The sequence below is a fragment of the Lissotriton vulgaris genome, chromosome 7 (genome assembly GCF_964263255.1).
Source record: "Lissotriton vulgaris chromosome 7, aLisVul1.2, whole genome shotgun sequence".
In the NCBI taxonomy this organism is placed as follows: domain Eukaryota; kingdom Metazoa; phylum Chordata; class Amphibia; order Caudata; family Salamandridae; genus Lissotriton; species Lissotriton vulgaris.
The window spans coordinates 1,026,458,627-1,026,475,864 of NC_141695.1; the positions used below are offsets into that span (position 1 = coordinate 1,026,458,627).

A 17,238-nucleotide genomic window follows, 5' to 3' on the forward strand; every position below is an offset into this window, starting at 1 on the left:
TTGCAATCAATGTCCTGCCTGAAAAAAAGAAACATTCTGGGGCATATTTTTGAGGAAGTGGCGGAGCGCTGCGCCAGCCTCTTTGGCTTAACGCCACGCTCCGCCACTTCTGAAACGCTTGGCTGCACTGTATTTGCAAGAATACTTGTGCTTCCCCCTGCGCTGGCACTAATTTAGCCTCCTAGTGCCAATGCAGACACCCTTGCACTATAGTGCAAGGGTGCCTGTGTTGCAAGGGAAGATTGTTTATGTGAAGGATGGTGTTCCGTCCTGCACATAAACAATCTGAAATGGCGTTTTGCAACATCTATGTGTGCCGCTTAATGCAGCACACATACAAGTTGCAAAACATAATTTTTTGTAATAATTGTTTATGTGAAGGAAGGGACACCTTCCTGCACATAAACAATCAATAGCCTTTTGCTGTCTCTATGTGCGCCGCATAACGCAGGACACATAGAAACAGCAAAAATGAGGTCCACTGTTTTGTAAGGAGCCAAGATCCAACATGGATGCCTTTTTTGTCACGCACATAGGATCTATGCCTCCTCAATGCACAAAATGGGAGGCCTATATACTTTACATTAGAGTGATAACTTCAAAAAATATGTCTGAACGATAATTTAAATATTTCTGAAATTATACTCTGGCAAGAAAGTACAGTGAGGTACAATGTCCAATCAGGACACATGCCTAGTTGCTGCACACACCAAGTGGGGGATGACTGTATCACATCAATACATACCAACAGGGGCATTGGTGTATACACTAGAGGGCCATTCTAAGGAAATGAGTGAACTTTTAATACGTCCCTCTATAAGGGAAGACAACCCATGATATCCTAAACACTTAACTTGATGATCTGGCATTAGCACATGCATTGATGATAAGTACTGGCTTCCTTTATCAGGTGGTTTAGCAGCAGGCAAAATTAAGTTAGCCATTGACAGTTTTGCAGGTGAGGTTCTACTGGGATATGTGTCCAAAGTCCCATTTATATGAGGAGATTAACAGCCGTGTTGCTACTTCTTGGAAAGTGGAGAATTGCCACCTCATTTTTGTGCAGTCCCCTGCCAATGATAAATAACTGGCTCTACAATGCAGCTTTCTGTAATGAATTTGCAGATGTGCTCCTCTTTAACACCTGCAGCCAATAGGTCACAAGACAGACGGGGATCTTTAGGATCCTATCCAGAGGGAAAACATTTACATTAACTCAGACAGCTCTGATCTACATCATTTACATCTTGAACTCATACAAATAAACTGTGGTCACAGAGTAAGTGAGCTTTACAGTTTGCAGTGTGCTGTGGAGGTTTTGGGCCAATCAGGGTGACGCTGCATTGCAACACTTATGCTTACATATTACACCTTTCTAGATTACTTTTCTTTTTTTCACAGAGATATCAGCATTTGAACTCTGCATATGTCTCACATTACAACATTACCCAAACTAAATGTGCCAAAAAATAAATAGTTATATGTGATCTTTTCCTTTACCTATATCTGAAAATCAGAAATATTGTGTCAAATCCCTTTCAGGAGGTCCACAGGGCAAGCAGGAGTTACTGGGCCCAACTGTGGCGGCTGAGGCCTGACTTTGTAAAATTATTTACACTATTCCATTATTTCAACTTCAGTAGAAAGGCATAAGGCATAAATGACATAATATTTGGTGCACCATTGTCAATCAGACACTCTTCTTTACAAATGTATTACAATATCTTCTTACTTACTTTAACTCTGGGAGATTTTTAACACTGGTTGTTAAATCTGATGCTTCAGGGAGCAGTTTTTCCACCAGTTCTAATGGACCAAAGAAAGACTTATTTTGTCCTATGAAACTCTTCTTCACTGCAAAGGGAAACATTTATATTAAGCACAAACATTTGTATTGTATTTTCGACTTTACTATTAGTTCTAGGGTAACACAATCTTAGCCCCCACAACTACGTTCCACGTTTGAAAAATCAAAAGGTTCTGATCACATATTTCTTTAGCAAACTGATAAAGCATAGAAAAACTACGGAGAGTCAAAATAAAATAGTGCCCAACATCACGCGTAAGTAATTTATAACATCTACTAATCATACACATTGACACAGATTTCTTTATCAATAATTGTCATCCTCTAGAATGCAAGTCTACCACACATGCAAAGCAGCAAGTCTACAAAGTACATCGATTTTAGCATGTAACAAAAGAGTGCATGACATTGCAATTACATGTCCAAATTGTATAAAATGCTTTGGGATTAATCTAATTCCATTCCATTTCAAGTTAATAAAGGTAACTACATTTTCCAAGAAATAGTGTACTGTTTGTGTATTGTTAAAGGAAAGCTTTAGGTTAAGTTCTACAATTTTCAGAAAGCCCAACTGTCGTGTAATTAACACTATGTTAGGCCAAATCTGCTGAACAGACAGGATCGTGAAAGACCTGCAGAGAGGTATGACGTTTAGGATAGATGCTGCATTATGTAAATTGCGCACTGCACCTAGTTGCAATTCAGTGCACATTTAACTAGGTGTGCAAGCCACAAACCGGGACAGTGCACCCTCCTAGAGTTAATGGCCTGGCCCCAAGGCAGCCGCAAAATGGTGCCTGATCTAGGGACAGTGCATTAGAGAAAGGTAAAGCATCTGTTTGAGGCACAGTGGAGGTGGCCGTTTTATAAAGTAGGGGCATATATCCCCTTGCACGTGGGTTCAGTGAGTGACTGTCCCCGCCTGCAGGGAATCTCTGGGGGAGTGGGGTCCATTCTATCCCTTTTCCTCCCTTTCAGAGTAAGCCTAAACTGTGTGCCTCCTCTTTGAGGAGCAGGCAGCCTCTTTGCCTCTGCAGCTGTGCCGCATTATGGACACGGATGCTAAGGCAAACAGTTTTCCTCATTGGCAGAGGTGTGCTGGCACAATCTTTACTGCAGTAGGGGCTAAGCAAGCATCTGCAGGCCCTTCTGTAATACCAAAAAGTCCAGGGGCGTAAAGGCAGGTGCACACGCCAGTTGCACCTTAGGGGCACTTTCTGTATTAAGGCTCGACGTACCTAAACAGAGCTTCCTGAAGGAGAAGCTGAATCCTGTTAAAGGCCAGAACTGCCTGGCTGTCTGCATCATACATTAGTAGGAAGGGGAGTCAGACTCTTCCTGTCCTGCTTGCCTCCATTATCAGTTTGAGCGTAGCTACCACATAAATTATGAATGCAGATTAAAGCTGTAATGAAATAAATACGGATACAATCATTTATCTTTCAATTTGCAGTAAGGCTTTGTGTAACATTACAGGGACAGTAAGAAGGACTATAAACTTTTTAAATCAGCAGACAGTGTGCCAGTGGTTGCAGGTGGTATGCACCACCGCTCATTCTTGGTGACGAGGGCCGACGACCAAGAACAAGAGAGAAAGAATGACGCAGAGAAAGATTGGAAAAAAGTGACAAACGTTAAAGGAAGTAATAAAAAATAATCTGAAACTTCAAAAGAGATAAAATGGGCATAGGGAATTACAAAAGAAACACCTCTGTGGTGTGGCACGTCCCTAAAGACAGTCACAGTTGCTAAAAGCCTAAAAAAAAATGGGGCACTATTGGGATCATCAAGTTAGTATGACGTATGTGGCAAAAATGTCTCCAGTACTGCAGATGGAATCTGAAGTAACTGCATCATGCTTCTTTCAGTACTTACAGATGAAAAATACACTACAAGATTAGGGGTTTGACATACATTACCAGATCCTATCCCCTAGAAGCCAAGATATTAATGACTCTTCTTGGGAAAAGGAGCTCTGAACAGCTGCAGATATATAGAGCCTTTATTGGTCATTTGACAGCTACACTTTGAGGAGTAAGAGACAGGTGAGCAACTGATCTGGTACGGTTTGAAAATGAAGAGGTGGATGAGGCTCTAAAATAACCCTGATGAGTAGCAATACATTTTAACTTCAGATTAAGAATTTAGGGGCCCATTTAGATCTTGGTGTGACTGGTCCCGGGGTCACTTTTCCAGTGGTCTTTCCGCCTCCAGCCTTGGTGGTTCGCCCGCTCGATTTAGATGTTGGGTGCTTACTGGAGGAAGACAGCTGCAGTGCCGCCACCTATGTCAGAATCTTTCTCCCACTTGGACGGCATCAGAGGCAGAAGCTGCTATGAGAAGGAGTCCTGCCAAGATTCCTGCCTTCCAGATTACAATGTGCCTTTCCATTGAGGCAACTGTGGCAGGCAAACCTTCAAGAGCAAGTTGGCGGAAAAAGGTGGAAAAATATTTTTCTGGGTGATCCCACCACTGAATCAGTCATTGTCCAGGTTATTCCTGTGCTACTGTTACTTTACCATGGTTTCCAGCTACCCCATTGTCACCAGAACCTAAGGTAGGCTTTTGTGGTGGTTGTCCATTCAATAGTATTTGTATGTTTTTGATGTGCACTGCTTTATGTACAAAACAAAAACCATGAGCAGTACACATTACCTACATATACATTTTGAAAGATTCACAACATGTATGTCTATTGAGATGAAAATAAGTAGTACTTACCTGTCTCCACACCACCATGGCCTAGCTTCTTCAGGACTCAGCTGACAGGACACCGCTAGCACAATGGGAACATCTAAATCGGCTGTGCGCAATCCTGCCAGCATGACGGCGATGGAGTACTGTTAGACAGAGAAAACCACCGCTGCGGCAGTCTCCTGTGTATTGTCGCAACATTAAATAAAGCTAGAGGACCACCGTCAGCTTGACGGAGAACTTAGGATCCCTGCATCGGTGGGGCAGCAGTAGTCCCGTCAAAATCTAAATCAGCCCTTTAGTTCGATCCTATTAAAATAGAAACCTGAAACACCAAACTGGTCTAGTGACAAAACCAACATGACTTAGATGCCACATTCGTTTATTCACTGAAGGAATGTCTGAGAATAAATTCAATTTCATTAAATCTAGACACTAAAATAGGAGGGATTGTGGATATCAATTTCACATACGCTAAAGTTTGCCATACTTGGAATAAAGGGAGATTTGGGAATTAATCATCATCATTGATAACTTTATTTCGACCACTGTGGGTCATAAAAGTACATGTTAAAAAGAACAACATAGCATAAAAATCCATTTGCAAATGATACATAAAATGTGATGAAATAAAATTTCATATATACACCTATTTACAAACATCTAACGTTTAAAATAGAATTAACCCCTTCGCTGCGGGGGATATTCCCCCGCTGTGCTGGGGGGGAGGGGGGCACGCACAGCGCTCACATGCTCATGACGAGCTGAGCTCGTCATGAGGCAAGGAGCTCCTGTGCTCATGACGAGCTCAGATCGCCACGGCCACACCCGTTCCTGTGGAACGCTCAGCACAGCAGGGGAATTATCCCCGCATGCGAGCGTTCCATGGCTCATGACGAGCTGAGCTCGTCATGAGCACCGGAGCGCCGTGGCTCATGACTAGCTCAGCTCATCATGAGCATTCAAAGGGTTAAACCATCCATTATTGTTATCAATGCAGTACGGAACATTAAGCACGGACCCGTGTCTATCTCAAGTCATTACATGGGTTCTGCGCTTAATCCACATACAGTGTAAGAAACGGGAGACCACAAAAACTACTGGAGGGTGAGTGTCGTATTTTAGGACTCTAAGCGCTTGGTTGCACTTGCGGAAACCCAGGTTCTTGAAAATAGGTTTGACCCAACAGCGGCGTGCCAGCCCGTATGCCGGACAGACAAAGAACACATAACTTTCGTTTTCCAGGGAGTGCTCACACGCCGGGCACACAGAAAATTTGTTTGCTTCCCAACTACTAGTATGTGACCTTAATGGTAGTGTACCCAATCTAAACTGTAAATACAGCTTTCTTGCTTGAGGAGGATGTATCATGTCAAGGAATTCATCTTTTTTGTATTCTGCTTTAATATCGAGGAATTGGCTTGTTCGTGTTCCAACTAAGCTGCTAGTTTGTAGAGTCATCAGTTTAAGCGACCGGTACCTTTTTATCACATCCACCCTGGAACGCACAGGGCAAGCTGATTCAGGGGATTCCCATAGCTCCGAGAGACCTAACCTAGCACACAAATCCTTACTATGGGATAACCATGGTAGTTTCTTGGTTTTAAGGGAGACCCAAACCTCCTGGAACTCTGCATGATAGAAAGCTAGCTCTAGGACTGTCCACAATCTTCGCCAGTGGGTCAGTGGCCTCAAGGCCACCTCTTCTCCCACAGGAAATAGCCGCAGGTCTAGTCTTAGTGGTACCAGAGGGGGGGTTGGTTGTTAGGGAAAACAGGTTTCCCATAAAGGTATGTTCCACCCTAGCCAGGCTTTTGGGCCGATGGTGTCCCCATAGTTCCGCCCCGTATATAGCGGCTGTTCTGGCTTGAGCCTTATATATCTCTACAACAGGCGCAGCCGGTTTCCAGGCTAGTGTTCTATACATTTTTGAAATCCCGCCCACAATCTGAGTCAGTTTCAAGGTTAATCCCGCCCACAGTCTGAGTCAGTTTCAAGGTTGACTTAGCTATCTGTGCATTCCATCCCAGATGTTCCTCGAGAGTAATGCCAAGATATTCAAAAGTTTTTACTCTCTCAAGGGGTGTACCCTTCAGAGCCGGGTTTGGCCGCGTCCTCCTAGGGGGATTTAGAACCATGAACTTGGTTTTAGCCAGGTTAATCTCTAGACCGCTTAGCTCACAGAAATCTGCGAAACCATCAAGGATACGTTTTATACCGGTGGCTGTTCGCGACGACAGTAGAGTGTCATCCGCAAACATTAGTGCGGGCACTCTTCCAGTGGCCAACCTTGGGGCATCCGTATCTTTTATATTTAGGAGATATTTAATAAGCCCATTGATGTAGAGGCAAAAGAGAGTGGGAGCCATCACACAACCCTGGCGCACCCCCCTCTGAACCTCAAATCTTCCGGACAGTTCTCCCCCCTTTCCGCATCTGACCTGAGCAAAATTACCTTGATGGAGTCTCCTCAGTACTTCCAAGTATGGTGGGAGACCCAGGTCATAGAGGACTTTCCACAATTTGTCTCTGGGGACCAGATCGAACGCGGCCCGCAGGTCCACAAATATGAGGTAGAGGCTGCCACCCTCTACACTCACTGTTTTCCAGTATAACACCTGGAGTCGGAAGATCTGGTCAATTGTGGATGTACCGGTTCTAAAACCTGCTTGGAATGGACTCAAGATACTATTGTCCTCTTCCCAGGTCTGGATACTTTCCAGAAGTACCCGCCTAAATACTTTCTGTGGGATATCTATCAAGCTGATTGGCCTGTAGTTTTAGGGTAGGAGAGGGCAGCCTTTTTTGAAGATTGGAACAATCTCCGCCCCCGCCACGTCTCTGGCGGGTCTGACCCCATCATGATTGAGTTGTAAAGGACACAGAGATAAGGAGCCCATATTTTCGGTTCCGAGCGGAACAAGTCACCAGGAATTTTATCAAGCCCGGGGGCTTTATTGGGCAGCAACTTCATAATAGCGGATTCCACTTCGAGTATTGATATCTCCAGGGCACCCCCCAGTCTGCACTTGTGGGGGGGGACTGAGGGATACCAGCTCGGAGTCACCAGTGTGCCGTCGAGTGTAGAAACTACCAAAGTGTTCCTCACAAACAGCTGGGGCTATGTTGGGGCTAACTGCGTTCTTTCCACCCCCGCCATCATTAGTAACAATTGCCCATAATGTTTTGAGATCTCTACACTGTAGTGCCATCTTTAGCTCATCCCACTGTTCTGCCTCCCAAGACTTTCTTTCGCTTTCTATAGCTCGCTTACACTGTACCCTTAATAGCTTAATTTGGGGTTGGTTGTTTGCCTCGATTGCTCTAGTTAGTTCCCCTTTCAATTTGCGGCAATCAGCGGTGTACCATGGGTGTGTATTCGCCTGAGTTTCCCTATGCGTCTGGAGTGGAAAAAAGACCTCTAGCATTTTTTGTGATAGCTGGTTGTGAACTTCAACAGGCCTATTATTCCTCCCCTCTAAAAGGCCCAGTTGTTCAGCCTCTGCCATGTCCATGAGATAAGGGGGACCTGGTGATAGATTTGGGAATGTTTGTTTGGGCAGCTCCTTATGTGGGGCCATTTAATTCTCCGCCTATTATTATGGAGAAGGAGAGGCAATGGAGCACAGTCTTCGTTAATCAAGGGATTGGTCAGTCCCCAACTCCCTGGTTTCAGTGACAAAACCAGGGCATTGTGGTCACTGTCCGTCCGCTCATAGATCTTGAAATCCTGGATCTTGTCCCATGCCCTTAATTCAATCAAGATATAATTAATGATTGATGATTTGCCCGCCTTATTGAAAGTCACATTTCCTGGGCTGTCCGAAATGAACCGACCATTTCAAGGCCTTACAGACAGAGACAAAGTAAGGGAACATATTTGGAGAAGCAAAGGGGTCCCTGCTTTCACCGGGGGGATATTAGATTTGGGAATATTCCAGTGGAGGTTCTCCTCATCAATATCCTCCATGCCAGATTTCATAAGAGGTCAAACTGGCAATTAAAGTCCCCCCGATGATTAAACCAGTCCCAGGGTCAAGAGGCTGTGCGAATTCCATCAGTTGTTTAAAAACTACTGACTCTTGTCCGCTCTTGGTAGGTCTAGAGTATATATTGATAATAGCTAAATTCTTATTTCCTGGGAGGGATAACATCACACATAGGATATCCGGGGAGTCGATTTTTACTCCTTAGCTGTGACGCCAAGATGGGTGGCTATCCAGGTGCTTAGCCCTCCTGAGGGTCTTCCTCTATCACCTTTGACAGCGGGGGTGTTAAGGGTAGCAAAGCCACTTCTTTGGAACTCGTCCATGGCCCACGTCTCTAGCAAAAAGCAGATGTCGTGTTTATCCATGAACGAACCCCACTCCTCTGATGTTAGTTTATTTTTCAGGCCCGCCACATTCCAGGAAAGTATGTTAATATTCCCCTTATCAATGCTATGTGGTAGACTAGCATTCTGATCAAGATTTGTAGGTGCGGACACACAATTGGCCACCTGAGTAAAACTCTCGGTGACACTGCACTCCCCTCCCCCTCCAAATTCTCCTCCTGTTGCACCTCCATTAGGCGAACTACCCCCTATCCCAGCCCTCAATTCCCTTTTCTTTTGGTCTATTTTGGCCCTGCGAATACTTGGGTCTGGCGTAGGTCTTGCTGCAGTCATAAGGCACCTCAACTCTCTGAAAATAGCTTTTACTTCCAGCAAGACCATACATTCTATTGAGACAGGTAGGGAAATCCTTGCTTCAGGCAGTCAATCTACTGATTCCAGATTATCATACCAGTTGGGGTGGTGGAACATGTCGAACGACATGGGACTATTCAGATGCCCAAACCTGGCAACATTTCCATGTACATTCCCTTGTGCACGGTAACCCCCCTGAATTTCTTCTCCCGCCCAATTTGTCACCTCCCAATTTTTTGCAGGACAAATTTTGCCAGAGTTCCTGGATAGAAATATGTGAGCGGCAGGGGTTTCATTAGTGTGTCTGGGCTGCCTGAATCGTAGTTACAGATGTGTTTGACTGTCCACCTATTCCGGAAGTTAATCACGATACAATCCCCTTCTATGCTTTTCCCTCTGGGCCCCACCCAATCGACTCGTCTAACAAATAGAATTTCGCTGGTTCCCCCATTAGTAAGGGGTCTATTGTGGTTCAACCAGTGAATACACTTGTTTTTGAGATCTCTTTTGCCCTCTACCTTGCCTGGACTTAGTGTACGGACCCCCACAAGAATTACAACAAAGGGAACTGATTCTGGGGGCAGGGCTAAGCAAGGGAGTACAGACCTACATGGAGCCACTGATCTCGGCCTTCGTTCCCTATCTGTTGCCAGAGTCAGGCCTTTACTCGAAATGACTACCCCCCTACTCCCCATTCCCTTCCTATTCCCTGAACTGGCCGAATCACTAGATATGGCCACCCCAAGCTGCGCAATTGGATGCGAACTTGGGCAAGATGCTGACATGCCAATTTGAACCGGCAGGGCCCCGTCTGTATTAATCATAGGCCCCTTTCCTCCCAGTTTAGGCAAACACAATGATTCTATGTGTAACAGTCTTTTTTCAATAGAGTCCAGTCTTTTGTGGATCGGGAGGCAAGACTCTATGAATACCCGTTCCATTTTGGCCCAAAAGTCCCCTTTTATCCCTGGCGATGATAGGGACACATCTTCATTGGTATCTATAGATGGTGATTTGTGCACTTCGGACTGTGTGTCTTCAAGTGCCACAATTGGGGTATCGTTCTCCGTGATAGTTCGTTTTGGTTTTTTCGATTTTGTATTTACTCTTGCTGTTTCCCCACGCTTTCTTTTTGCTGCTTGGTCGGGCACTTTGCTTCTGGCTCCTAAGTTAGAGTCCGAGACCAGCCGAAGTGACTGCCCTGATCTGGTAGGTCCTGGACTTTTGGAGTGGCGTTAGTAGGTCAGGGATGGTTAATCTATTGTCTACTGGCGGGCTGTGCACAATGGCTACCACTTTTAAAGCGTTATTACTTGCTTCCGTCAGGCTTGTTGGCAAGGTGTCTGTTTGCATAGTAGCCAGAGGCATCGTAGGGGGGGGGGGGTCCTGGATTTGGTGATAGGGCCTTGGCTATTTGCCCTAATGAGGAGCGTTTATCAAAAGTAGGATCCAAGGACAATCTACTTTCGGTTAAGTCAATTTCCCGCGGCACCATTGAAGTAGCCCGAGTTAAAAACTGATCAATAGTCCCCACAATACTTCCTGCCACTGGTTTCCTCCCCTTCGTAGCCATATTCATGTGGAGTCGGTGTGGGGTGCCTTTACAGCCTGGTAATCAGTGGTTGGTTAGATTTTATTACTATGCAATAATGCAGTGCTAGGGAATAGAAAGTAACACACTGACCTTGTTAGTGAGTCCCGAGGTGAAAATGAAAGAGATGGGGCCTGTCCAGTCCACGTTCTTACTCAGACGGGCCTGCCCTTGGCTCGGGCTTCTCCCCCGGGACGCTCCCACGACGTGGGGGGTGTGGCTCCAATTTAAGCGCCTCCTGGCGCGAATACACCGTTGGCGGCTTCCAGCCGCTATGGCACCCGGTGGATGGAGTCCTTAATCCCTCGGTCCCCCCCCCCCCTCTGCGGCCGCGCTATGTTGATGAAAGCTGCGGCGGCAGGGGGAGACCGGGTGAGAGAGTCCGAGAAGGAGAAAAGTGCGGGCTCCAGAAATGTCCCAAGCAGGGACAAAAATGTGGCAGCAATTCCAGCCACAAGACTGCAGGTAAGTCCCCTTCTCCACCGGGGTGTGGCTCCAATTCAAGCGCCTCCTGGCGCGAATACACAGTTGGCGGCTTCCGAAATATCCCAAGCAGGGACAAAAATGCGGCAGCAATTCCGGCCACAAGACAGCAGTCTGCACAATAGGATTGATGAATGCCGCATGGGGCAAACAGGCACTGTAATTATAACACTATACAGTGATGTTAATAAATAATGAGGTATAGGCAATAAAAAGTCCAAATGGTGTTTGTTAAAAGCTTACCACTATTTGAGAACTAGATATAAGGGTATTCAGCTTCAGAGCAAAGCTGGTGTGCGTGGTGGTGAACGTCGCAAACAAAATAAAAGTAACTTGAATCTTGCAGGAAGCGGAATGTCAGATACAGTAGCCATCTTGGATTGAGATCATATAAAAGCAAAGTTAAGTCAGTCTCATTCTTTTCCTAAGCAGTTTGTGTTTGACAGTCATTGAGGACCATCATGTAACCAAAGTCTTGAGGTAGAAGCGCCAAATTGGAACCTTGACTTCCTACTTTTTACTACTCTATTTTTTATCACAATCATTACCATTTTCAAGGTTTTGTATATTATTATGTATTCTGTGCGTGCACTATTTTCTATCACATGCTTTTGATACACTCTTATTTTGCACTTTGCGTCTCACCTGTTTCATCATCATCATTGTACATATCATTTTTTCCTGCATTTATAAGACATTAACTCATTTTGAACGTATTTGAATGAAACTCTTTGGTAAGTCATTATGAGTCATACACAATGACTGCCCCCCCCCCCCCCCCCCAACTCATAAAATACCCATCTGCACTGCGCTACAAAGAAATTTCAAGGGAAACAAAGAACCAATGGTTTCTTATATTTCCAGTGAGAAAACTATATTAAGTGTTTCGGAAGAAATAGCTCAGATAGATGACTTGTTGCTTGAGGTAATTAGGTGAAAGGATGGACTATGATCTGAATGCTAGAAGTTCTTTCCGAATCTGGTATTGATTCATTGCAAACTTCCATAAGCAGAACCCGAATAAAGTGTGACAAGCCTTGCATCAGTTTTTTTGTCTCTCTTCCCATTTCCCTTTTCCCCTGTGCATGAGTTGCTGTGATTTCAGTTACAATTAGAGATCATGGTCTCTCTGTGGAGGTGAGTAGGCTTAGCTTCATGGCACTCCTGCACAGCGGTAACGAAAATCCTTCCCATGACAGGCACTGGGGTAGAGATGCTTATCCTAACACACATACATAGAGAAAGGGGACAGACTGGTGTTTTGGAATTGAAAAACAGATATACTCAGGGCTTCCCAAAAAAGGAGATAAGATCTGGTATCTTTGGGAAAAAGCTTCAAAAAAACAACCAAAGGAGTGTAGTAAGAGTAAGGCGGCTTGGAGTCCTGATCACAATAGCAAAATTACATTAAGGGGAACCTATGAAAGTTGATATTACCAAAGCAATACTCTATTTGCGATCTTGTGTAGTAAATGTATCATTCCTATTGACATAACTGTACATTGAACATCAACTGACAAATGAGATGGTTGTGCAATACTAAATATATGTTTTGTACTTAAAAAACGTACTAGTCTAGTAGATGATAAAGAGACAGGAAGTGTACAGCAGCAGACAAGAAAGTTATGAGGTAGAATCAATGTTAGGCAGCTATAGTATTGAGTAACTTTAGCAGGTTGTTAAAGAAAACTTTGGGCCTCTGCACTTACTTATGTTTTGTAAGTAAGCTATATAAAAATATATCACTGTGCATTAAATACGTTTTTGCTTAAGAATGCAAGTTGAATAAAATAAAATTGCCTTTTCTCAAAGATTTACTTAGACACTCTGCAGACACAGACTGCCAAACAAACAAGACAAAATCAACAAGAAGTATCCTCAGTCATCTCCCTTGCATCCTGGTAAGATAATTTAACAAGAACCATGCTATTGTTTTAAAGTCAACAGTATTTCTATCAAAAGCAATCAATCAATCAATCAATCAATCAATCAAAGCATTTATATAGCGCACTACTCACCCGGAGGGTCTCAAGGCGCTAGGGGAGGGGGGGTTCGCTACTGCTCGAACAGCCAGGTCTTGAGCTGCTTCCTGAAGGCAAGGTGGTCCTGGGTCAGGCGGAGGTGGGTCGGGAGAGAGTTCCAAGTCTTGGCGGCTAGGTAGGAGAAGGACCTTCCTCCTGTGGTGGCTCTGCGGATGCGGGGGACGGCGGCGAGGGCGTGGCCGGTCGATCGAAGCTGGCGTGTGGGAGCGTAGAAGTTGAGGCGGCTGTTGAGGTATCCTGGGCCTTGGTTGTGTAGAGCTTTGTGTGCATGGGTGAGGAGACGGAAGGTGATTCTCTTGTTGACCGGGAGCCAGTGCAGATCTCTCAGGTGTCCGGAGATGTGGCTGCGACGGGGGATGTCCAGGATGAGTCGTGCTGAGGCGTTCTGAATCCGCTGGAGTCTCTTCTGGAGTTTGGCGGTGGTTCCGGCATAGAGGGAGTTGCCGTAGTCCAGACGGCTGGTGAAGAGGGCCTGGGTGACCGTCTTCCTGGTCTCGGTGGGGATCCACCGGAAGATCTTACGTAGCATGCGCAGGATGTTGAAGCACGACGAGGAGACGGCGTTGACTTGTCTGGTCATGGAGAGGGAGGAGTCCAGGATGAAGCCCAGGTTGCGTGCGTGGTCTGTTGGTTTGGGTGCGCTGCCCAGGGCGGGGGGCCACCAGGAGTCGTCCCAGGCGGAGGGTGAAGATCCCAGGATGAGGACTTCCATCTTGTCCGAGTTCAGTTTCAGGCGGCTGTTCGTCATCCACTTGGCTACGTCTGTCAGCATGGTTTAGGGCATGGAATTTTCACAGATTGCTTTCTTAAATCATGCATATTTTCATTATATCAGACAGTGCTTTATTCTACCTAAATCCAGAACATTTGCTAACATTTTCCAAGCAGTACCCTTTATAATAAGTCTCACATGCACACACAGACATTAAAACAGATTTGAAGATACAATAACTGGCATTATATGAGAAACTACATGAAACAAACATGCAGAGCCAGACAATCACTGTATGATGAGGTGCATACGGTGAATTTGATCAGGGGACTACCCCTCACACCAACGGTAATTTTAAAAAACATCTAAGTGAGTTAACTTTTCTTCCTTCATCCTCTCTCAGCTTCTATTCTACTTCTGCAATACACTGCTGATATGAATTGTCCGTCCTTCTTGCAGAGTCATCCCCCCACCCCTATCTTGTCAATTTAAACCTCAACTCCAAAAGTGTAAAGCTGAGGCATGTGGGTAAGGGTTTGGGAGATTAAGCAATTCTTACTATGGTATCTTCCCTGTTTGCGCCTGTTATTTCAAGAAAGGTCTTAACCCTGCCTATTGATGTTCCATTATTCCAAAGTGATCCTTTCCTAAACCCCTTCTATACTATAACGAATAATCTGATTTTCCAATTTTCTTTCCTTCCATAGCATCATTCTGCTATCAATACTGTTTCCAAGAAATGTCAATGGTCCTTGACTATCAATCAGGAAAACCCTTACATGAGAAACATTTCTGATTCTGAAAATGCAATTAAATCCGCATGCTTTGATTCAAGCTTTATAAGGGAGATATAAATAATTTCTCAGTTGACTCTATACACATTAAATGCAAATGAAAGAATAACCTGTTAGGTCAGCAAAATAAATGATTATAACCACACTCTGGATATTTGTACTACCGAAATTTACATATTTATTTACAATTTTTATAAAACAGTAATGATCATAAACGGCGCAAGTACTATTAAGTATAGTCAGTGAGAAAGGAAAGGGTGCTCAAGTGTTTAGAAGAAGGAAGAAAAGCATTTATAATATACAGTTCTGATATTTACAAAGGACAAAGCGGGCAACCTTCCGCTGTTTATATAGGCCTGTCCACACGGTTTTGGAGGGGGGAGGGGGTAGGATGATATAGGTACAGGCACATTAGTTGAAAAGCGTCGACGTTTCGACCCTGGTGCTCTTGGGGTATTTGGGGCCTCGGCGGCAGGTCTTCCTCAGGACAAGGGACAAGGAAGGGGGAGGGAGACTTGGCCGTAATCCGACTAATGGTCTGGCTCGGACACCAATGAAGCTGGTCAGGTGGGAACTCAGTCCAAGCTTCCAGGGGATAGGTCACCTACTGTCTTGCGGTGTGATGAAATCACTAGATTGTTCAGCCTGTTCTGTTTAACAATATCAATATGGATGGTGAGGTAGAGCAATCCTGCCAGCGCCCCCACGGGCAGTCTGGTGGTGGTGAGGGGTTGATTAGGTCAATGTTGCCTCTATTTCTGGTTAGGTATTGCAATCGGTGTCCACGTCACCTCGGCGGGATTATTTGGAAAACTGGTGACCGCGACACGGCAACTACTCTTCTCGTTTGAAATTGCTCGCGGTCACCAGTTTTCCAAATAATCCCGCCGAGGTGACGTGGACACCGATTGCAATACCTAACCAGAAATAGAGGCAACATTGACCTAATCAACCCCTCACCGCCACCGGACTGCCCGTGGGGGCGCCTGGAGGATTGCTCTACCTCACCATCCATATTGATATTGTTAAACAGAACAGGCTGAACAATCTAGTGATTTCATCACACCCCAAGACAGTAGGTGACCTATCCCCTGGAAGCTTGGACTGAGTTCCCACCTGACCAGCTTCATTGGTGTCCGATCCAGACCATTAGTCGGATTACGGCCAAGTCTCCCTCCCCCTTCCTTGTCCCTTGTCCTGAGGAAGACCCGCCGCCGAGGCCCCAGATACCCCAAGAGCACCAGGGTCGAAACGTCGACGCTTTTCAACTAATGTGCCTGTACCTATATCGTCCTACCCCCTCCCCCCTCCAAAACCCTGTGGACAGGCCTATATAAACAGCGGAAGGTTGCCCGCTTCGTCATTTGTAAATATCAGAACTGTATATTATAAATGCTTTTCTTCCGTCTTCTAAACACTTGAGCACCCTTTCCTTTCTCACTGACTATACTTAATAGTCCTTGCGCCGTTTATGATCATTACTGTTTTATAAAAATTGTAAATAAATATGTAAATTTCGGTAGTACAAATATCCAGAGTGTGGTTATAATCATTTATTTTGCTGACCTAACAGGGTATTCTTTCATTTGCATTTATTGTGTATAGAGTCAATTGAGAAATTATTTATATCTCCCTTATAAAGCTTAAATCAAAGCATGCGGATTTAATTGCATTTTCAGAATCAGAAATGTTTCTCGTGTAAGGTTTTTCCTGATTGATAGTCAAGGACCATTGTTTTTTCTTTAACCAATTCATACCCAGGTCCTTTGATTCTATGGGTAATACCCCATTGATTTAATGGTCCAAGAAATGTCAGACACTTGCCATTTTGATCCCAATGGTCTCTCTCTCGCATGGACTCTATAGTGTAAGTGCACTAGTGTCAGTATCCATTGCGTGCCAGAGTCTTGCCTATGGCGCTCTTTGGTGTATTCTTTAGATCATTTACCATGGTTGTCTGTATCGAAAATATATGGGAGGTGGCCCTCTGTTATGACTGAATATATTTAACTGATCAAGTGAGGTGGCAGCCTGCATTCACTGTGTCCCGCATATGAAGACTCGTGTGGCCGTTTACAATGGTTACTTTTCTCCTGTTCATGCATGTGGGCTACTCTGCTGTTCTCTTGAGTGGATCCTACAAAGCATCTATCCTAGCAGCCTACAACAAGCACATTCTTGTGTATTGCTCCTCTGTCGGTCATGGATGACTTCTACCTTACCAAACAAATACTGATGGTGGTTTGCCATTGAATGCGACTTGCACTGGATTAGGACTTAGCCGCCTTGATTGGTAACATTTGTTTTGGTCCTTCGCAGGTGGTCTAGATTCATTTGTTTGGAAGCCGGTCTGTATCCAAGAAGGCCCGACAGCTGCTCCTCTTAATCCGGAATGGAATCTTCAGATCTTTCATCACAACAGCCTGTG

At 44.9% G+C, this 17,238-nt stretch overlaps 1 protein-coding gene across 4 annotated transcripts in view; it reads right to left on the bottom strand.

The window, feature by feature from the left end:
• Window positions 1-17,238, bottom strand: part of RUFY1 (RUN and FYVE domain containing 1) — a 717,137-nt gene that overhangs the window by 608,495 nt on the left and 91,404 nt on the right. For 3 of the 4 annotated variants that reach the window (XM_086931454.1, XM_086931453.1, XM_086931456.1), the window contains one exon: window positions 1,737-1,854. In XM_086931454.1, coding sequence (XP_086787580.1) covers window positions 1,737-1,854 — 118 coding nt within the window. Of the gene's footprint in view, window positions 1-1,736; window positions 1,855-10,872; window positions 11,281-17,238 lie in introns of those variants that run through there. The other variant, XM_086931455.1, reaches the window with a different exon arrangement.